This window comes from Pochonia chlamydosporia, chromosome 5, assembly GCF_001653235.2.
Source record: "Pochonia chlamydosporia 170 chromosome 5, whole genome shotgun sequence".
In the NCBI taxonomy this organism is placed as follows: domain Eukaryota; kingdom Fungi; phylum Ascomycota; class Sordariomycetes; order Hypocreales; family Clavicipitaceae; genus Pochonia; species Pochonia chlamydosporia.
In genome coordinates this window covers 3,007,802-3,029,063 of record NC_035794.1, presented here as the reverse complement: position 1 = coordinate 3,029,063, position 21,262 = coordinate 3,007,802, and the positions used below count along the sequence as shown (strand labels likewise).

The following is a 21,262-nucleotide window of genomic DNA, read 5'->3' as shown; positions in this document are numbered from 1 at the left end:
CATTTGCCAGGACGGCGCCGCCAATGCCACCTCCTACGATGGCGATGCGTATTTTTTTGGTGACGGCCTGTCATTTTTTCAGCTTATTTGTTATTGATGGTAAACAAGCTCAAGACTCTAGAGAAGCATGATTACGGTTGGCGATTGTATAAGTATTGTAGCCTTCGGATCTTGGACCATGTTGGTTAGCACCACGTCACAAAGAAAGACTCCATGTTGCAGTTGGGGCCAAATATCGCTCTGGGCGACAAATGTGGCAAAGTTCAATTGGTTTCACCTGTTAAAATTAGAAGTAAGCGCTTGACTGCTGCCAAGTTTCCGGAGGGATCACGTCCATTCCTGGAGTAAGACGGTGACCGTCCCAGAGTGATGACGGTGGAGCAGGAGGTGTCAACTACTTTCCCGTGTTCGTCAGAACTAATTGGCTTTCCTGCTTGATAGTTGAGAAACAAACCAAAAGAAGTGACCATATAAGTTGAACACCCAAGTTACAAAAGACTCAAGAGCCAAGAACATCACAACAGGATCACGTTGTCCAGGATTCTGCCATGGCTAGTAAAGTACCACTGACGTTGTAAGCGTGTCCTTGTATATAACAACACTAAGTCGAAGGCAAAAAAGAGAAAAGAAAAGAAAAGGAAGACAAACAGCAGAAAAGAGGAATGTGGCGGGCACACACATGCCGAGTCCAAAGGACAAAAAAAGAGAAGACAAAAAAAAGCATCTCCGATGCGGGGAATCGAACCCCGATCCCTGCGGTGCTTACACGATAACCATGAAAGCGCAGTATGATAGCCACTACACCACATCGGATGTGGATTTGTTTCATAACATGGATTGTTGAAGGTGGAGTTCTTAATTTGTACTAAGTAGGCCATGGCCTCGTGGACTGACTCATCCTTCGTCTCCTCAGCAGCCCACCATTCACTTCATAGCCTGACCTTGACAAGACTCATGTTTCGTGAAGCGGCTGGATTGTTAGAATTTTTAGGTTGACGATGACTTTCTGTCAACTGTCATGATGGCTCCTAGTCTATAATGCCCGAGCCGTCGAGGAGTCAACCTTTCGAGTTATTTACAATTGGCAAGTCTTGGCAAATACAAAAAGATAAAGTTGAAAGCACAGAAACGGTATGCACACTCACTCACGACTACCTGACATGGCACATGTGTTGCCATAAGTGGACAAGCAAGCTGAACTCATCATCTAAACTTTTAACGGCTAATCACCCTACCGCTTCCTAGCCTTGGCCAATGTTCCTCATTACCCATCAAGCCATATATTGCCGCAGCCTTTGGAACCCATACACCCACTGTTGGTTATCAATTAACCCGTCGGTTTCCAACATATCCCAAATCACTGAAACATAATCCCTGGCGTACCAGAACTGGCGCCACTGGGTCGTAATGTACGACGGTATCCGTGCCACACGCGGCCATGAAGTCGTAGGAACTCTCCCCAACCAAATTGTAAGACCCTCAACTTGGTATGTGATTCTTGGTGCCATCGTTGAGGTAGTCCCATCTGTAGAGTTCAGGTGGAGCTGAAATATAACCCACACTGTGTTGGAAGAATCTGAAGCTGCAAACCCCCAATTTTCATCATACGAGTCCTCGTCATCAGGGAAGATGATCAGCCAAATATTCGTGTATTCTGTTCTCCAGGGTGCATTCATGATTGCTGCGTGTCTGTTCTCTTATATAAAGTTGACGTGTAGCTCGGTTGCGTGCCAATGCGAGAGGCAAGTGGGTGCCCTGATAAAACGTAAAGGTCTAACTGCAAGTTGTTGATATTCGTAGGGCGACAAAACCCTCTTTTTCCGTGAGATTTCTGGGCATTTTCCGACCATTTATACCACAGTTTTGATGGTGATTGCTGGTTCTTCCTTGTTCGATACTTATTCACGAAGTGTCTTTGTGATACTCGAAGCTCGTACTACGGTTAACCACGTCGCACTTGAAAGGGCAGCTACTCAATGTCCATTCTTTCTATGAACGTGACACTGGTTCTGTTCTAGTCTGTCATGCGCAAATTCCCTTTCATGTTTTCGTAGGAGTGATGATCAACTCGACAAACCGCTGCTCATAGGCTGCCAGAGTATAGAAGCATGCCGCAGCAGTTTTCAAGAGAGTTCTCTCATCTTGTCTAAGCCCTTTGATCGTACAAAGCTCGGTGCAATTAAGATAAGTACCCTGATTTGCCATGAAATTAATCTATTTTATTCCTGTAGCCTGTGTGATACTGTCGTGGCAAGGGACGTCACATGTCCAAGTGTGATCAAATAGATGCATCAAAAACAGTCTGCAGTGCCAGGGGGAAGATAAACAGAAAATCTGAGCACTCCTCCGGCATTCACGGAGGTTGACTATCCTACTATCTCCTTGACTGTTAACCGCTTCTCCTTACCCGATGTTCAAACGCTGCTTGTTCAAGCACTCGTTGACAGCAATACTGGGTGCACTGACTCCGGCCTAGGCACAGTAGCTTTGTAAAAGTCAACTTGAAATGATAACGCAACAGACATGCAATGCCATTCGTTCCATCGTGGGTGTCTCGTATCAGACTTACCCGACGCCTGGTGGATACATTTCGAAATAGGTTATTGCAAACGTATGAACTGAATGTCATCGCCTGCGTGATAAAACTTCCCCAGTTCAGGCAAAGACTAATTTCGCCGAGACGGCTATTGCCATTGATGTCGGCTACTGCGGCAAACAATTCTTGGAAAACGGAGCATCAACTTCCGCGTCTTCATGGACCACGGCCCAAGGATGAAGATCACGATTGACATGTGGCCGTACTTATACGGCAGCCTCATTTTGAGTTATCACAGGTTGAGTGAGGTAGCATCCAACGCTACGCTAGACACCCCATCACAGATGCAACATACTAATAGATATGCCCACGGGGAAATCTGGGGTGCAATGCCGGGGAACCCTGGTAAGCCCTATCCCCATGCAGTTTGGTGATTGAGCGACAGCCCAAAGCGGCTATTCATCCTAGTTCGTTTCATCGCGTCAGATGTCAGGTACACGATAGTGGTGGGCATGATCAACGACAGCATGGTTTAGTATGCGCCACATGGAACTGCGGTCCGAAATTCCATTCTCAGGAGGCACATGCCCAAACGTCTACTAATTGCGGCCCGATAGGGTAAGAGTTGTAACAACTCTTGTTGGTCAGGGATATGTCCCTAGACAGTTGAATACGCCAGAGAACCATTCTGCTTCATAATATGGGGAGTGTCCTAAAATAGCTGTCGATGCTCCTCCCACAAGACAAACTATAAACTGTAGCCTGGTGTAGTAGACTAGTTGCCGAATAGTTACACCAATAATTTCCAACGATAACTCACTATGATATTTTATTAGCTGGGGAAGTCATATTGATAGCACGCTTCGGGTCTCATGCTCTGCTGGGGCAAGCATCGTCGAAAGTCGCCGTTACGGATCTGCTAAAGATCTGGTTTCAAAGGTTGCTACTAGATCATAACCAGTCAATCCTTGCACTTAATATCCGTAATTGGGCCGAACTACCCTCCATAGCATGTCAAGTTTACGGAGGATAAGACCAAGGTGTCAAGGCGGAGGGTTTCAATGCATAAAGCTTCTGCTTGATATCGCCGGACTGCCGCCTAATTAGGACTCGTCGGTTTCTAAGGTGGAGCGATTGAAAATATTCGGAGTAGCGATCATTTAGAGCACCGCAAAATGCTGGACAAACGCATCTTGAAAAGTATAAATGAGATTGAAAAGCCAAGTGTAAAATATCGTAGAGCTTGAAGAGCTTCTAAGCAATCGAACCGCGAAATAACAAAACATCAAGTCTCTATTAACCCTGGTTCTCATAGTTTCAACATGCAGCCCATTTCAACCTTCTTGAGAGTTCTCACTCTCACCACTTCTGTTCTGAGAGTTGCGGCAGACCCCATTGCCTCAACGTGCGAGCAGTATGGGACTATACCAGCTGCAAATTTCCTCCTAAACAATAATGAATGGGGTTTAGATACTGCCACGTCAGGCTCTCAATGCACCTACCTAGACTATGACAGCGGAAATACCGTCTCCTGGCAGGCTTCGTGGACATGGGCAGGGGGTAGTTCTACCGTAAAGAGCTATCCAAATGCCGGATTGAACATGGCACCAACACTCTTGAGTTCTATAACTAGCATGCCATCGACGTGGAACTGGAGGTAAGTATCAGCAGAGCCATGCCTCAACATGATGGCCTGAGATGCTAATTATGGTAGCTATACTGGAACGGACCTCATAGCTGATGTAGCCTATGACGCATTCCTGTCTTCGACTAATTCTGCCTCTGCACCTCATGAATACGAGATCATGATTTGGCTCGGAGCATTCGGAGGTATTCAACCAATAGGCTATGGCACACCAATTGCGTCCCCAACCATTGGTGGCATCACTTGGAATCTGTACAAAGGCCCCAATACTTGGACCGTGTATAGTTTTGTTGCTACCAGTCAGATAAATAATTTCTCTGGCGATATAATGAACTTCTTCAACTACCTCATTAAGAACCAAGGCTTGCCGGCAAACTACTACCTCCAAGTTATGCAAGCCGGAACGGAGCCCATGACCGGATCCAATGCCTGGTTTACGGTCAGCCCATACACGCTTACCATGAATACTTAAGGAGCTGTATCTTGCATTTCATGCATGAACACACTCTGGAGGATGGGTAGTATATACGTTGAGGAGATGATGGGAAAGTGGGTGCCGCTGGTAACGGCTGCGGATTGAACCTCGGGCGAGATATTTTTTTTTTTGTTGTGTATATAGTCACTTCTTTCCTTCAACAGGATTGGATTTACATTTTATGCTCTGTGTATGACTGGAACCTGTATTGGTGTTTCTTGCAAACATATAAGATGAGGCTTGTAGACAACGTTGCACTGGCTGCCGAGCTTTTTGGTCCATTTACAGCCCAGCGGCATTGGAAGCAATCCAACCGCTGTCCGTTGAACCTCAAAGTCCCAGTGATGAGTTCATTATGTACTCACTTATGTCTCTATTTACTCTCAGTTTGGTAGCAAAAATATAGAATCCATTTCCGTCTGATACTGCTGTTCAACAACTGCCCTCCGAATATTGCCCTTCGTTGCCGTACGGGGGAGACTTCCTCTTGGCGCAATCAAAACCAAGGATATATTATCCACACGCTCATGGATATATCTTCGACTTTGAAAAGGCAAGATCCTTTGCAAAATCTCACTTCTTAGAGAATTGATGCTGCTTTCGGAACCGGATATTGCTTTGCCCTCTTTTGGCTCAACAATTAACACTGGACTTGGACGACCAGCACCAACAACAGCTGCCACGTCGATGAGATCCGCACCGCATGTTTGCATTGCATTCTCTTCTATTTCTGCGGTGTTGCATCGCATAGCATTCTCCATCTTGATCCAGGCGTCATTTCGGCCCTGAAAAGTGTACAGCCCGGGATCCTCTTCGGTAAACAAGTCTCCCGTGTGAAACTTTCCCGTGACAGGGCTGCGTAATTGGGTTGGAGGGCAATCTTTCGATTCTGGGAAGACCACCAATTCCAGTAGGGGCTTCTCTAAGGATAGAGTATCAGGGAGAGGGATGAATTCGTAGATTGTTCCTGGGGCTGGTTTCAGGATGTTCCCTGATGGTTCGTCCGACTGCAGCATGACGCCTACCTCCGTAGATGCAAACACATTGACAAGTTTAAGACCTTGATTTTGTGCCCAAGCTCTATCTTCTTCATTAAGAACCAATCCGCTGTAGACCACGTACTCGAAGTCTTTCAGCATAGCCAAAACAGATTCGTCATGACGAGCCTCAGCGAGCATTTTGGAAAGAAACCCCGAGAACATGTTCAACTTTGTCAGCCCACACTGTGACACCATCTGTTTAAGCTCTGAAGAAGAGTACGGAAGCTCTGTTGGAACAATGATGCATCCGCTTCGGTAGATGTATCCCCACATGAGAAGATTGCTTGCCATGTGGCAAAAGCTCCCACTGCGATCCATGGATTAGTACAAAGATTCTCGGCGGAATGAATTGGACGGAAAACATACCCAGATACAACAACCTGTTGCTTTCCGGACGAAGATAACAGTTTCGAGTGGCTCATCTTCTCGATTGCGAAATCCAACCAGCGTGCAGTTACGGGTACTAATTTAGGGTTTCCGGATGTCGAGCCGGATGTGTGGAAGATCATCAATGTGTCGTTAGGGTCTGGGGGTGTGTCCAGTTGCGGTAGCTTTGGCAGACCGTCACCACTTGAGGATGTCAAGCTCGCGCTGAACAAGATCGGTAATGTAGTTTCTGTGAGAAGCGGCTCGAAACTTGGGTCAACGATCAGTGCCGCAGCCCCAGCCTGCTTGAGCATTTCGAATACCACATCTGGGTTGGGCATACGAATTGAAATGAGCTGGGGTATATATCCTGCTCTAGAAACTGCCCAAATGTTCACAAGATCCAGATATGACGTGCCTTTAAGCCTGAGTGTATTATGACTGTTAGTTTTTTTTATCAGCAAGTTGAGAATTTGTAGTCAACACTCACCAGATGCCAATGATAGACTGTTTCTCCCATCCTGCTTTCGAAAATTCCTGTACCCAGTATCGAGCATAGGTTTCGACATCGTTCAAAAATTGGGCGAAAGTAACATCCCTCCAGCCATTGTCCGGCAAGTCACCATTTGGGATCTTGAGTAAAGGTAGGGAACCGTGGCTTGCTGCCTTGGCTTCCAATATCGAGAGGTGAGTTTGTATTGTTGCCATTTTATATTTCCTTAATATATCACGGGGTTAGCCTTTTGTTTTCTTTCGTTCGTCTCCCGGATAGGGTTTTAACTTCCGGGAACGCGCGAGTATAAATAATTTACAAATGTTCTCAACTACCACCAAACGGGTCATCCAATGCGACGCCAATACTCCAAAGAAGCGGCGAAGCTAACTCTCACGTCAGCATGCTGACACTCCACTTGGGCGAAATGCCCGATGCTGGGTATGCGTCACTGTGTGGCTACACCCCGACTGACTTTACAAGGGCCCTGGGCGCTACTGTGATGATTGTGATGATGTCTGGTGGATGATCTGAAAGACCGAAACACAGTAGCGGCGATGGATGACAAGGCAAGATAGACGGCGACACGAATACGTGCAGTCAAAATATGCACTGACAGACTCTTTGGAGGAGAATCGATGCCGGCAGTACGATCTGCCAAGTAGGATCGGTTCTTCTGTTTCGTGCGGGCACTACCTATAGGCCGGGGGACCTTCAATGAACAAATAAACATGCAGTACTCCGCGTCGTTGCACACGAAATGTCAGCTTTAATTAGGCGTGTGAAGATCTCAGTGCATAATTGCAGCAGCCGACGCATCGCCAGCACATAAACCGCAGCCCGGCAAATTTCTCGTCAATGAATGAGAAATCACTTATAGGCTCAGATGAAAGTATACTATCCATAGAATTTCATTAGATCTCATTGGACCTGGCTCAAGTCAAGCAATTTAAGGAGTCCTATTCTGACCAGATGTGGTGTAGGCAGGCTTTTAACCAGCACATAAATGCAACCACTTAGACAGACAGAGAACATGAAAGCTGAGACAAGCCCCATGTATGATAGCAACTCAACACCTGGTCGCTTAAATGTATAGCTCTTGCGTTGCCCTTGGCGTGTCATTCCCCGAAGGGTGGGAATGTACTTGAAGTCAAAGACAGTCTCTTTACCCAGGCCATTGTTCTCGTTCATTAAATAGTCCCAGGCAAACTTGCGACGATGCTAAATGCCAGTAGTCAGATGCAGAGCCCAAATCATCAAAGTTCGCATGAAGACATACCGAAATCAAATACCGGTCAATAAATGATATCTTGGGAAGCGTTTTGGCGTGGAGTTGAACCCAGAAACAATATCCCCACATCAACAACCGGTAATACATGCTTGATTTGGGAATATGCAACTCATCGGAGAGTTGATCGCCATTTAGAAGGCGTGACATAGCGTCCATATACTCCTTGGATGCATAAGTAGGCGCCGTATTCTCCAAGCCAATCACCATGTTTCTCGCTAGCAATCTTCCAGTATCACTGGGTGCAAACTCGTTGATGAGCAAAGTCTCGCACATGACCTTCGCTCTAGCAACTGTCTCAAACGGCGCCGTGGGAACGCCCATATAAAAGGCAACGAGTCGCCATAGTGCAATGTAATCCTCCACCTCCTGATTGCTCAGGTAGATGCCTTGGCGTGGAAGCCCCAGCCAAATAACAGTGGTACTGAACGTATGGATTGTACCAAAAGAGTCTAGGTCGTTAATGGGAAGGCCGTATTTCGCGACGTCGTAGTAGGAAGGGTCTTCTTTGACAAGGCCCATGATCTTTAGACGGACCGCAGAATGGAGTAGGCGGACTCGAACACATGCAAGATGTCCTTGTCCTCCGGGCTTCATGCCCTCCGCAGTACTGTTGACTTGGAGAACATATTGCATGGTTTCCAGCAACCTTCTGCGGACGACCTTGGTACCGAAGCCCCCGGTTCGAGCGATGGTTTCTCCAACGCGGATGGCGCCTCTGTGTTCGTTACGTCAGTGATTGCACTTTCACCTCGGCGCGGATGGGATTGCATACAGGCCGCCAAGTAAGCTTTGATAAGTGAGCTAAGCTGTATTAGCATTTCATCTTTTCTATTTCAGCAAGAAAGAGGATTTACTCCATACCGCATTGGTAATCGCAACAAAATACCGCCAATATATGTCTTGACCGCGTTGGATCTGCGCCCAGTCCACCCAATCTGGAACTGTGTTTACTTCCTGCCAGAGCTCAGTGAGCTTAGGTTCGTCTTGGTGATGATGGCGCAACAGCGCGTAACGGTCTTTCTTTGACAAGCTGCCACCATCGGGTTGAGATTTGGACAATTCATCAAGAATCTCAGTACAGTCATCAGCAAGAGCGTCACATCGATGAATCCAAGGTTCGAGCTCGCTCGCTGGAAGATGTTTTTCGGTCCATTGGAACGTATAGTCCCAATAATGGTACTCTTGTCGATTGCCTTTGGTATTTTTTGCTACCACCATTGCTGCGAATTATTTATGTAATGCCATGTCGTGAAGTAATGGAGGAACTCTCTTGTAATATCGTCTTACTTAAGTATCAGTGCATAACTTCACACGCACCGCCGTCGACCTGAGACATTAAGACTAAGACGTCCAAGTTTTTGTCTAGCCGAGCTGGCCAAGGCACATCTCAAATGATAAGTCGTGTGGCGCTGGTCATTTGCGCATCAATCGCCCTTCCAATCTCGCCTTTCGCATGTGATGCTGCCATTCCAAGCAAGGGTTTGAATAGGTTCGTCTGCGTACTGAGAGGTAAGTGATGGTGTCAGACCGTTTCATGAAATCCTCGGTCCGGACCCCTCATCAATTCTAAAGCGCCATATGACAGATGACATGTTGATATATCGCACTCCGCTTCGGAACCCCGCATCGTTCACGCCCCATCTCGGGGACTTTTGCATCAGCATCTCCCCGAAATGACGTTTCGCCACCTCTTGACTTGACTAGTGCAGAACGGGATTTGGATCTCTTGACCCAGTTGACTGCTTGATGGGGAAACCCAAACTCAACATCGAGATCTATTGAGTCAAATGATCAAGGTAACGGACTCAAAGAACTCCTGCCACGGTTCTAATAACTACGTGAATATGTTTCCTTGGTCGAATAACACGAATCCCCAGGATTGGTGAAAATCGTGTTTTGTAGACCCCTTTTGGCAACCTTGAGTTCCACCGACGGTCCGATAGGCAAGAGTTGGGGGACAAGTTACTGAAAACTATCCAATAGGGCACTCTTCCTCTTAGAAAAGCTACATTAGTTTCATAAATTGGAACCTCCCGCCTCCGAGAAACACTGACAGCTTCTGGTGTCAAACGCTTCAAGCTTGGTATTCTGCACAGATGACCGAACAACAGTTCCTGTACTCTTATCCTTCGCCTTAATCTGGAAGTAATTCTAGCTAGTTCTAAGAAACCAGTGAGCAAATACATCTTGTATAACCTTTTGACGGGCATTACTTGAGGAATGACTGGGCAGATCATGACAACTTGGTCGCTGTATCACGTTCTAGGCTTGCGCCAGCAAAGAGGTTGTCTTTTGGGACCCTGTATAGTCTTATTGGTTGACGCCTACAGCAAGTTTGTTGTTCCATGTTGTACAACCCTGAAAATAGTTGTGTCGTCTTTGATAATAGGGTTAGGGTTATGCCTTGTGAGCACAAGCATTGGCAACAGCAGGCAAGGCAACGAATCGCCTCCTCATCCCAATTTTGAAGCAGCTGCAATATGCCATTGAACCTTATCAGTTGTTAGATATCCTCTGGACCTATGCGACTTTTTGTGAGGATTCGTGTTATTGTCCTAAGCAAGAGCCTCTTACACTTGGACTTGGTTGATTCTAGTTTCGGTTTTCGGGGTCCGACCGTCCATACGTAGCACGACCAACAGCAATGCAACTCAATCAAATGTGTGTATTGCCAATTATGAACACCTCAAGTGCTCCCAGTTGCACCTGACATGGTAATGTTTGATGGCGACATCCGCAAGATTTATCAGCGCCAGACATCAATTGATCCTTTTTTGGGGAAAATGTGGGGCTACGACTTGCAATACCAAGAAAGTCAAGTGCACATGCATGTGTGATTGATGGACTCCGAAAATGGAGGAGAGTTGCCCAGTCATCCACCTCACGTTGGTACTCATCCAAGAGCAAAGAACGCAGAGTTGTTCACTGCTCGTCGCCCGTCGAAACACTGCCATTGTTCCTTTGCCATTGACTGAGTCTCAAGCCTATGCCAAATCGCCTAAATAATCGCCCGCCTGCGCGGCTCCCAGTCAACTCACGTCGCAGGGTGCCACCCGATCTACGCAAACGGGTTGCCCAAGCGTAGGTCTTCCCCATTCGCAGAGACGAGCAGTCATCGTAACGTGTGATTGATAGGTGCAATGAGTGCAATACCCGGAAAGTCAAATGCTCTGGTGGTTCACCATGCATGTTGTGCGCCTCAAATTCCCGCGATTGCGTCTATCCAGTCATCGTCGACAAGGTATCAGTGCCTCGGACTGAACTGGAAGAGTTGAGACGAAAAGTGGACATTTTTGAGAAACTGCTTGCAGAGGGCCTCCTCGATCATGAGAGGCAACAAAGTATCGGACGATTTGGTACCGACTCAGAGGTTTCGCCATCAACATCAAGATTGCTTGACGCTTCTCAGTTGAAGATCTCCGCCAGCGAGGAGTCCCCTGACGGCATTCTTACTAAATTGGAGCCATCAGAGAGCCAAGGCATAGGGACGCCAGCTCGTCTGTTTGAGGACTCCGATGGCATCGGTCGCTACTTGGGTGAGAGCAGTGGCGCGGCATTCCTCGGCCATCTCAAAGAACGTCTGACTGCGGCAATTCTCTTGGCACAGCAAGATCAGCCTGCGCTCTCTACCGAACAAGCTCTCTCCAATCTAGGGCATCCTATATACGACTATCCCCCGCTCAAAGATTTGGCCGTCAACCCGTTTTGGCTACCCTCCGATGCTACTCTTACTGCTGGAATGGCAATGCTGCGGGACATTGTTCAAGATGGGCCAGGAAACTGGCCAAGCGGCGGTATCTACTGGTGGGGAGATTTGGAGACTCTTCCAGCTCGTCCACCCTTATCTATGATGCCGGCGGGGGATGCAATCGAGTATCGATATTTGGCGTTCTACAACGCAGGCTTGGCTTTGGTCTCTGAGGCTGCAGCATTGTGGAGGCCCCGGGACCAGGAGAGTCAGGAGTTCTGTGATCTGACAACAGGGGATCAATATTATGCCCGGGCCAACATGCTTGCAGGTAATCCCTTGAATGTCAAAGGGCGCACCATCAAGGATGTTGCTGCACTGGGCATGCTAGCTTTGTACTTGATCGAGATATGTGCACAGGATGCTGCATACATGTGCATTACTACTGCAATCCACCTTAGCATCGCATTGGGTGCTCATAGGTTGTGGGCTGATGAGCGAAGCAAGAGAATATTCTGGTCTACCTACATCGTGGACAGATGGTTAAGTTGCCTATTGGGACGACCTCACTCGATTTCCGATGATGATATTCACCTACCTCTTCCAGAAAACGCTCCGTGAGTCAAATGCCTTCAGATTCCTGCTCGGTCCGCGTGATATACGTCCATGAATTGGCTAACTTTATTGCAGCTCCTTGCCTCCTGCAGCAGGCTTGCGAGCCCATGTAGAACTGTCGCGCATCTCCGGCCATGTTGTCAAGAATACCCATCACAAAGCAGGAGCTAGAACCAACGACCTAGAACCTGAGCATACCATCCAAAAACTAGAGGCATGGAAGCATAGCCTTCCACCAGAGCTACAGCTCTCCAAAGACGGTACGAGTAACGACGTGGCATGTTCCCTGCTACATATGAGGCGCAATCAGCTTTTCATAGTCGCGCTACGGCCGTATTTCTATTCGGCTATTGAGACGAGATTGGCAAGTTGTCGCGTCCAATCTCCTCCGCCTCGACCAAGCTCCCAGTTTGAGCATTTAAAGCGTTGCGTCGCCGCTGGAAGACGAAATATACGACTTGCCGCGGGTCTTGTCGGTCGGCGAATGATGCTGCATCCTATCGGCCATTACATCTTTAATGCCGGCATCTGCATTATCCTTGGAAACCTGGTTTTGTCCCACGAAATATCCCCCGAGCAAATCGAGGCTGACAACCGAGATATCGAGTTTGCTATTCAGAGGGAGGCCGAGACTTTCCCGCCTGACACTGATGATCCAGCATCTCTGGCGGACATTCTAAGGGAACTTCAGGCATTAGCTGGCAAATTGACGACAGCTCCTTCGGTGTGCCAATATGACGTTGAGGTCGCTGAGTCGTACCTACTCCCTCAACAGCAACAGCAACTTACGCAAGAAATTGAGCAGTTTTCTGCGCAGGTGGGAGAAAATAATATGCTCTACGACGAGCTGATGGGATGGATGGGTGATAATTGGCCCATGTACGATGTGGCATATATGGGCGAACAGCCGTAGCTTTCAAGGTTTGGAGTGTGTTCATGAAACGGCCCGTAGCCCGGGTTCTAATTATTTACGGGCCACACATCTTGGCCATAGGCAGAATGGCAACTAAAGCTCCAAACATTTGACTACGTCGAAATATGCGCGGACGACCCTCGAAATACCAGAGTCCACTATGCCATACGCGACACCTCTTGAATAGTTTGGGAGGACAACGCTAGCCGGTTATCAGCGCGGCGCCGACGCCTGTGGTCTGTCTTCAAGGGATCGCCACATGACTTGCGCGCATTCTGACTTCGTACAAAGGCAAGTGGTCGCCCTGACATGGGACTGGACTGGGTTTGGTCTCGTTAATGGCTCTTATGGGATCGTGGGATATGCTCCAAATGTTACAAGACAGTAGAGGCGGCTCCATGCGTACAACGGCAGCATTTTTCCGCCAGGTTCTTGGACTTCGCCATCACATAGGACATCTACGACGTGTTCTTTTGGCATAAATGGATGGACAGGTCTTCATTCTAACGATGACGCATTTGTAAATTGCTGAGAAATTTGCTTGATCAATGTACCTGCTGGCTCATTCCACATGAGGAAACGTTCGCCACTTTTGGACAGCGCAAGCTCTCTGTAAACATAATAGCAAAATTATATTTGGATTATTTAGTTGAATGTTTTAAGATGGTCGAATAGCGGATATCAATCATTATTAATTTCTAACTTCCTTCCTATACAATACGTCCTTATGATACAAAGGCCCATGTCAGCAAGTTATCTCTGTATCCTACTTTGGTATGTCAGAGAGGCAGCGTCCATCTTTCTTAGTCCCTCAAGGCGCACTTCCTCCTCAACATTGTAATGCCGACAGGTTTCGTCCCACATCACCCGAACGAAGTCCTGACCAGTCCGCTGCTCTTTCACCCATGCTGAACTCCATTTGAACATATCTTGTTGAGTAATGGGCAGTTCTTCCGCAAGACAAATTGGCTCTTGACGCACTACCGTTGCTGGGACGCCCCTTAATTCAGTTTGTTGCAACGTAACCTTGCCCTCCCACGTCACGGGCTTCCACCACACCCAAGGTATCCCGTTCAAGTCCGAGATTGCAATCGCCCATTCCTCGGCGCCCCTCGCATTGTCATCGGCAATGAGAACCCATACCTTCGACGGCGGTACAACTTCTTCGTCTTCAGGCATTATAGAACTAACTTTGGGCTTGTGTGTCGCTAGGTGAAGCTGGAGGTTTTGTTTCTGAGCTGCTCTGAATGTGTTTGTGACGCTGCTGAATGGCGGACAACGTTGGTGGTGATAAAGAGCCTAGGAGCTTAGCGTGATTGATATAATTCATCCAGAGAGACTGTGCCGTTCATGAATCACGCAGTTCAGCGTGAGTCCGAGTACGGAGTAGGCAAGTTCAGATTCTGAGTTTATCAGCTTCGGCGAACTCAGGCTGAACATGCTCCGAGTCTGTCATGGGCTCAGTGTGATATATCAGCTCCTGATTACTTGGGAGGGGGGCAAATTTTCTGCTGATTTTGCATAATTTAAGATACAATGAGCCGTTTCATCATTGAAAGCAAGTTTTACATTTGCATGGCACCGCCTGAATAGGCAAAAGAGTAATGAGTTGCTACAAAGGAGCTTTCGGTCGCCCAAATAGTACTTCTTACATTCCGATGCAACTTTGGCCAACAAAGAGCGTCCCTTTTAGCTGAATTCATCCATTGACAGCAACACAGCCAAACAATCATCTTCAGCAAAGTACCCAACACCTATCAGATCACCACCTCACAAAGGGTATCATAGACAAAAAGCAACTCCTCAAATCGTCCAATCCCATCCCTACTCAAAATCAATCCTTCGCAGACCCAACCAATTCTCAGGCTCTCTCGACAACCTCACAAGTGTATCCAGGCCGAAATAATACTCCTCCTCCAGCAGCCAACACTCATCGTTCATCGTGTCCCAAATCTTGCGCAAATGCTCATGCGAAGGGTGATCGGCGGACCACGTATCCAGTGACACTTCGTTTGCCAGGCGTAGTATTTCGGGCCTTTGTTCGGCAGGTAGTGTCACCAGCCTGAAGCGTTCTACTTCCTGCGACAGGACAGCCACGCTCACCATGTTCAGCTTGCATAAGTTCCGTCCCTGTTTCTCAAGATGGACTATGTCCCAGTTATTATTCGAGAAGCTGGAGATTGCAAATGCCCACTGGTCGTTTCGGTCGTCTCTGTTCCGTGTGAGGCGGAGGCACCAGATGTTGATGTGGTTCTGTAGGAAGCTGGGAGACGGCTGCGTCGCGGATGGGTTCCGAGGGTTGCGGCGCATGGAGTAAGGGCTGTCGCCTGGTTGTTGCAGCCGAAGCATGATGCCAATGGTTCTCTATATCTAGAAATGTGTAACAAGAGATGGATGATAGGAGCTAGTTCAGGAGCCGGGGGGCTTTTGTCCACGGTGTTAAGAGAAGATTTGGCAAGAGATCACAGGTACCAAGAACGAAGTCAGCTGCTTATATATGTTTTTCGTCTATCCACATTCAGTATTTCACTGATGTTTGCTGGGTTCACTGTTGAGAAGTTGACAGTGAATACATGGAATAAGTCGAAGTAGCAATGAAATTGTTTGCATCCAGTGTCATGAAGCTTGTGACAAGCCGAAGGCTTTGGGCTGAAAATGTATCATCTTGGTGATTATAGCTATGACGCCTCCGGGATAGACCCAGGACCAGAAGATATCAACCAGGAGCAAGATACCCCAGAGGAGGGTCCTGACTGTATAACTGCATTCGAGATCAGCGCAAGACGAAGGCCAAAGAAGAAGGGTCTTCATCTTGCCCGGGACGACCATTTAAGCAGAGCCTTCATATTTCGCAAGACGAAGCCCGATCCTTGCAACTGGAAGGTTTGAATACTACAACGCGCATCGTTAAATGCATTGAGATTGATTATACTCTATCGCAAGATAGCTATGCAATGTAAAGGAAATAACTAATTAAAGTAAAGTATTACTACTTAACTAACTAATTATCTAACCAACTACAGACAGAATCCTGGAGGCGCTGTTCTCCCCACCGAATCTAGCGGGAGCGCGATACCTAACCTAAATAATAACCTAAAACTAGAGGCTCTAGCTTAATGCCTGCTAAAGCTTCTAGCTTCTTAGCACCTTTATTAAGCGCTATTAGGACACTAGTGTTAAAGCTTTATACTCCTGCTAGTATTAAGACCAATATTTAAGTTAAATTAGCCGTTAAAACTAAGAAGCCCTGCGATGCTTCTAAGGCTAAAAATATTGCTAAAATTTGCAGCATTAATGTAGATCTTAACCTAGATTATAGCGCTTGCAGGATAACTAAGAAAGACTTTATTAGACTTAGTCTTTATAACTGATTATAGGCAAAACTAGGCGATATAACTATAGGTTCTCCACCAATAAGTACAGCAGACTTAGGTGAGCTAGAGAATGCCTCTAAGAATAGCTGCCTTTTAGTTAGTAGTGCTAACGCTAGGGATAATTTAGAAGAGAATATAGTAGCAAATAAGACTAGACTTAACGTAGGCATCTTAAAGCTACTTATTGCTAATGCTAATAGCTTTCTAAGTATAAAACTAGATCCACTGATTGACTTTTTTGGCGATATTAGCCAGCAAATAAGTCCTAGAGGCACTATTCTAAACAGCTCTCCAGTCTAGCAAATATGGAAGGCTAATAGCAAACGCGGTAATAAACCTTAGACTAATAATTCTTTAAATACGCCTAACGTGAATAGCTTAGATAGTGCTAATAAGTTAGTTTAGGTAAAGGTAGAGGTATAGATAATCTTGCGACCTATATAGATATATAGAAGGAGAGTAATACTGCCTAGGTACTTTAATATAAGGTATTAACTACAGTATTATAATATTCCACAAGCATGGTATGTATGGATTAATGTGTTAGAAATCTTCTAGCGTTCACTTGTTTAGCGAAATACATGCACTAAATTTTCTAGTATCTTGACAAGATAACCCGCGGAATGGGATCCACGTTGTGCGGCCAATTAGGGAAATAAACATGCCGGGGCAGAGTCGCATACAACGTGACAACCTTTTACCCTCCTGCGTCGTATCTGTACCCGTTTTTCATCCTGATTAGGTTACAAGTCTTCAAACTCCTTAATCATAGACTCCATCTTCACCAAGGTCAGATCTTTGCCACTTTTTGCAGCAGTCATCGGCAGCTCAGATCTATTTAGTCTCGCCGCCATGCACCGCTTCAAGTCAATGTCTCGCTGGGCAGGAACATACGCGCCCAGCATGTCGAGGGTGCCCTGGCCCATCTTTCCCCTCGTCAAGTGTAGCAAGGTTTCAGCGACGTAAAACTTCAGACTTTGCTCATAAAGACCTCTGGCGCAGAGCAGAATTATGGAACAAATCTCATTTATCTCGGCTTGATTCTCCTTAAATGTAAGCCGCTCGATAGATATAAACCCCAAGGTGACCATGAACAGCATCATAAAACTATCGGGAAACGCGTAGCTGTGCCGTAGGAAATAAAGCCGCATGATCGTCTCAAAGTGAACGCTTGCCGTCATTATGCCACGCTGGCCACTTGCGGTTGCAACCTCGGAAAAGGTATCCAAAAGGGTCCAGACAGTCCTGTGAAACTCTAGGCTGCTGCACGTTAGCACACGATGCGCTCCCGGGGGGGAAAGGGTCATCTTTTGTAATTATACGTACTGGACTTTGAGCTGATTCGGGAACACGGCATTAGAAGGCGACAGTGTCGCCGGCAGCCTGCTAAACCAAGAATCTAATTTCGACTGGTGCATCAGGGCTTCCTCATAACTCAATTTCGTAATTTCACCAGGAATACTGAAAGCTTGAAACGCAATGTCACCCATTAAGGCGTGAAGCTCGACCATGGCTTTAAAGCTGTAGCCGAAATGAGTCGCGTAAATGGTGTCGTCTGCGGGATATTTAACCCAAATCTCGCCATACCAGTCCCTGCTCTGCGCCGGATCTGGCAGCGGTGCCATTGGCCGGGTGTTGGTAAGTGGTTTCTGGAAAAAGTAGTAGGTCTGACACCTGCTTAAAGGGCGATTAGATATATGGTAGAACCATCTCGGGCTGTTTGTGGGAAGGCTCTCACACTTGGTACGAGAACAAACACCACGCAGTAAAGTCTCGTGCATTACGCTCCTCCATGTCCATGTCGTTGGGGAATGTATTCAAAAGCTGCATGACCTCAGCCATGGCGACGGCTTGTCGCAGATATGTCGACCCGATTTTGTCCAGACCATTTACGCGATAGCTGAGGTCTATTAGTATGGCGGCTTGAATCGTTGTTAATTCAACAGCGCCATCTTTGTCCGCAAGTTCCCATAGCCGCTTTGTCTCGGCAAAAAACTTATAATATAAGTTATCCGGGTCCCAGAAGTTGGCTCGATTTTGGATCATGTCGCAATTTTGCTAGTGCAAGTTATCACAATCTGTTCTCAGCCGGAGCTAAGTGGGCAGCCGTGGCAAATCGAACATACACAAGCTCGCGCTAAAACGGCGTTGACCAATAATTCCGAGCAAAACCGGGTGCTACCTGCTGCCATATCTCCAAGGAAGTGATCCTTTTGAAATGGCGGAAAGTACGGGTACTCATGAAGAAAGTAGTCGCGGAGCAGATTCCTTATCAAGGTGTTATTGGACGTGACCGAAGTCCACCTCGAAACATTTAGGTCGTCAAGCTTTCGTTCAACGACGTGCGCAGCATGATACGGCTTCTGATATGGGCTACCGGCAGGTGAAGCTCGTTGTGGCCCTACATTGAATTTTGCTTGGAAGATCGACTGCGTTAGGTAAAGATTATCCTCATTCTCAAGAGAACGAGGGAAAGTTTTAACAATCGGGAAGTCGTATCGAAACCGAGTTTCTGGAGGCAACGTAACTTGAAGCAACATATCGGCTTCCTTAATGCATCGCAATAGCGAATCGGGGCTTATGCCAGTTCTGATCTTCTGCAATATGTGCTCGGCGTCACGATCGGAGCATATGCGGAGAATGTCGTACAATTCATCCCTAGCGGACTTTGTCCGTTCGAGCTCAGAGTATCTCCGTTTCAGGGCCTGAAGCTGCGTCTCGTGCGGCTGGCTGGTATACTCGCAGGCTGACCGTTTACGGATGCAGGGGTGGCATATCGGTCTTGCGCCGTCACACTACTGGGATTGTAAGTAAGGCGCACGCGGCTTGTACGTCTAGATGCCTGGTTGTAGAACCTTGGACTTCCGTTTGCGACAAGCACCACATGCTGTCGTTATATTCTTCCGCCTAACAGCCTGTTCGGGAGAAGCTAGTGGCTGCCCTCCGCCTGTGGCTGGCAATAACCGTCGCAGGCGGGGAGCTCCAGGTTTTGGCTCCATGCTGTCTGTCTTAAAAAATAGGTCAAGGATCAAGGATTATGGGTTGGCATCGCTCCAAATCCAAGCAATCCAAGCTGTGCGTTCCCTGCATTACCCTGGCGCTGCACTGCCATGGATAGTTAGATCCTAAAACTTTTGATGCTTGACATGCCGAGCTGCCGAATTACGTCTGGTAAGTTGGAGGGAGTTGGGCAGATATTGATCCCCAATGACGGGCGGGTAAGCAATGAGCATGTTGTGGGGGTGACACCGGACGAATTTCGCAATATATTTGTTCCAGGCCGGTGACGAATAAGTGCAATTTGAGACTGGCCCGATGAAGTCGCGAATACACGGCAGTCACAGCACCCACCATGTTCTAATTGCTGTTTGCAACAACGCTATCATCTACAAGAAGCGCAGTACGGCATCCCCGACTAGTGCGAGCACTTTGTTCCCTTTCTTTCTTGCGGTTGGATATGTGCCTTACCAATTAAGGCGGCGTGAATCTAAGGGTATACGCCCAGTCCACGAGACAGCCAGCATACAAAGTTCTTGTCGATGATGTAACGGAAGGTAAGAGCTTCGGACCCGGTGGACCTCAACAATACTTAGCAAGCACATGCTTTACTTACCTCTCCTTTGATGATTTTGTTGGGGGATATTGTCAAACCGACGGCGAGTTTAAGGAACAACTGTGGTCATATCCACTTTACAGTTACGCAGCACGCAACTGGGGGTATCATGATCTGGCTAAGCACCCATAGCCGTGATTCATCGTAGTTTATCTAGGTGGATAGCTTCGGTCGGGATACGCACAGCAGCCCTGATATAGGCAATCACAGCAATCGGTCATTGCCGGAGGCGGATTATCGGTCTAAGGTCAGATAGGTATTGCCACCTGGGAGTTTACCTAATAACAGCTGTGCCGTGCTGGATTCAATGACGCAGTTGCAGCTACAAGACTGAATGCATCACCATGACGTTATCGGCATGGAACAAACACCGCCAATTTTACGAAAAGATCATTTCATTATAAACCCAGGCCAAACACAACATAATTGACCTTAAACGGTGGTTTTTTTCTTCTTTTTTTTTTGAATTGCCGTCATGCGTATTTAGTATCAAGGACACAACATTCCGACTTCATTTGCATCTTGCGACTCCAAATTTTGCGCCAATGCAGTTGTACGACATTAAACTGCGTTCCGAGCATACGGCCAATCAAAATCACAAAATTTGCTCGGCCAGGAATCCGCCTGGATGGGCCAATCACCAATTCGGCGGACCTGTCGTCCTTGTGTGTTACCTCAACCTCCGCTTTAATTGGACCGACGGATAACAGCCTCAGACAGGTACTTAAGAATATGACAACACCACCGCATGGTGCACAAAACAAAATATGGCACTAAAATTTTATTGCCTTTTTTGCATAAGCTAGCTTCATTCGAATATTTTATACCAATTTATTCCTTGTGCTTCCATAAATATATGTGGCGGATTTAACATTGTCTTTCACTTACGCTTCTCCCTGACCATCCGGACATTGAACTAGGATTAGTTCAGGCCAGAGCTCTTTTATGCCATTACAGGTATGTTTATGGTATGCCATTCAAGTTTCCGGTTTGAATAATCCAAAAATAGCTATAGCCTGTAACCTGGTAATCTGTCATCTGTCAACTAGTGAAAATATTGGGCGCTTCTGCTTACATTTCGAATTGGCTCGTCCAAAAATGGAACGCCGCTTCGTGCCGATCCGGCCATTAATGGACAGGACGGAGAAGGAAAACCAAAAATGCGCTCTAGAGTCAGCCGAGCCGAAGAATCAAAGAGGCAGATTTGTGGCAT

General features: G+C 47.1%; 8 protein-coding genes across 8 annotated transcripts; 2 read left to right on the top strand and 6 right to left on the bottom strand.

The window, feature by feature from the left end:
* Positions 1–601: 601 nt before the first annotated feature.
* VFPPC_16298 (hypothetical protein) lies at positions 602–829 on the bottom strand (the record flags this gene model as incomplete). The annotated part of the gene is made up of 1 exon (XM_018294051.1): positions 602–829. The coding sequence occupies one exon, from the start codon at positions 827–829 to the stop codon at positions 602–604; it is 228 nt and encodes a 75-aa protein (XP_018142354.1).
* A 3,029-nt stretch (positions 830–3,858) lies between these two features.
* VFPPC_06215 (xyloglucan-specific endo-beta-1,4-glucanase A) lies at positions 3,859–4,653 on the top strand (the record flags this gene model as incomplete). The annotated part of the gene is made up of 2 exons (XM_018285283.1): positions 3,859–4,193; positions 4,251–4,653. 2 exons carry the CDS (start codon positions 3,859–3,861, stop codon positions 4,651–4,653), a joined length of 738 nt encoding a protein of 245 aa, XP_018142353.1.
* A 386-nt stretch (positions 4,654–5,039) lies between these two features.
* On the bottom strand, positions 5,040–6,770 carry VFPPC_06214 (acetyl-CoA synthetase-like protein; the record flags this gene model as incomplete). The annotated part of the gene is made up of 3 exons (XM_018285282.1): positions 5,040–6,003; positions 6,063–6,488; positions 6,553–6,770. 3 exons carry the CDS (start codon positions 6,768–6,770, stop codon positions 5,040–5,042), a joined length of 1,608 nt encoding a protein of 535 aa, XP_018142352.1.
* Positions 6,771–7,476: 706 nt separating this feature from the next.
* Positions 7,477–9,064, bottom strand: VFPPC_06212 (hypothetical protein; the record flags this gene model as incomplete). Its single annotated transcript, XM_018285281.1, has 4 exons — positions 7,477–7,776; positions 7,835–8,561; positions 8,619–8,647; positions 8,708–9,064. 4 exons carry the CDS (start codon positions 9,062–9,064, stop codon positions 7,477–7,479), a joined length of 1,413 nt encoding a protein of 470 aa, XP_018142351.1.
* A 1,969-nt stretch (positions 9,065–11,033) lies between these two features.
* VFPPC_06211 (N-terminal binuclear Zn cluster-containing/DNA binding domain-containing protein) lies at positions 11,034–13,062 on the top strand (the record flags this gene model as incomplete). The annotated part of the gene is made up of 2 exons (XM_018285280.1): positions 11,034–12,151; positions 12,225–13,062. The coding sequence occupies 2 exons, from the start codon at positions 11,034–11,036 to the stop codon at positions 13,060–13,062; spliced, it is 1,956 nt and encodes a 651-aa protein (XP_018142350.1).
* A 753-nt stretch (positions 13,063–13,815) lies between these two features.
* On the bottom strand, positions 13,816–14,241 carry VFPPC_13986 (hypothetical protein; the record flags this gene model as incomplete). Its single annotated transcript, XM_018291757.1, has 1 exon — positions 13,816–14,241. The coding sequence occupies one exon, from the start codon at positions 14,239–14,241 to the stop codon at positions 13,816–13,818; it is 426 nt and encodes a 141-aa protein (XP_018142349.1).
* A 645-nt stretch (positions 14,242–14,886) lies between these two features.
* Positions 14,887–15,411, bottom strand: VFPPC_13985 (hypothetical protein; the record flags this gene model as incomplete). The annotated part of the gene is made up of 1 exon (XM_018291756.1): positions 14,887–15,411. The coding sequence occupies one exon, from the start codon at positions 15,409–15,411 to the stop codon at positions 14,887–14,889; it is 525 nt and encodes a 174-aa protein (XP_018142348.1).
* A 1,768-nt stretch (positions 15,412–17,179) lies between these two features.
* Positions 17,180–19,435, bottom strand: VFPPC_06210 (C6 transcription factor; the record flags this gene model as incomplete). The annotated part of the gene is made up of 5 exons (XM_018285279.1): positions 17,180–17,696; positions 17,763–18,110; positions 18,175–18,494; positions 18,563–19,231; positions 19,292–19,435. 5 exons carry the CDS (start codon positions 19,433–19,435, stop codon positions 17,180–17,182), a joined length of 1,998 nt encoding a protein of 665 aa, XP_018142347.1.
* Positions 19,436–21,262: the final 1,827 nt, after the last annotated feature.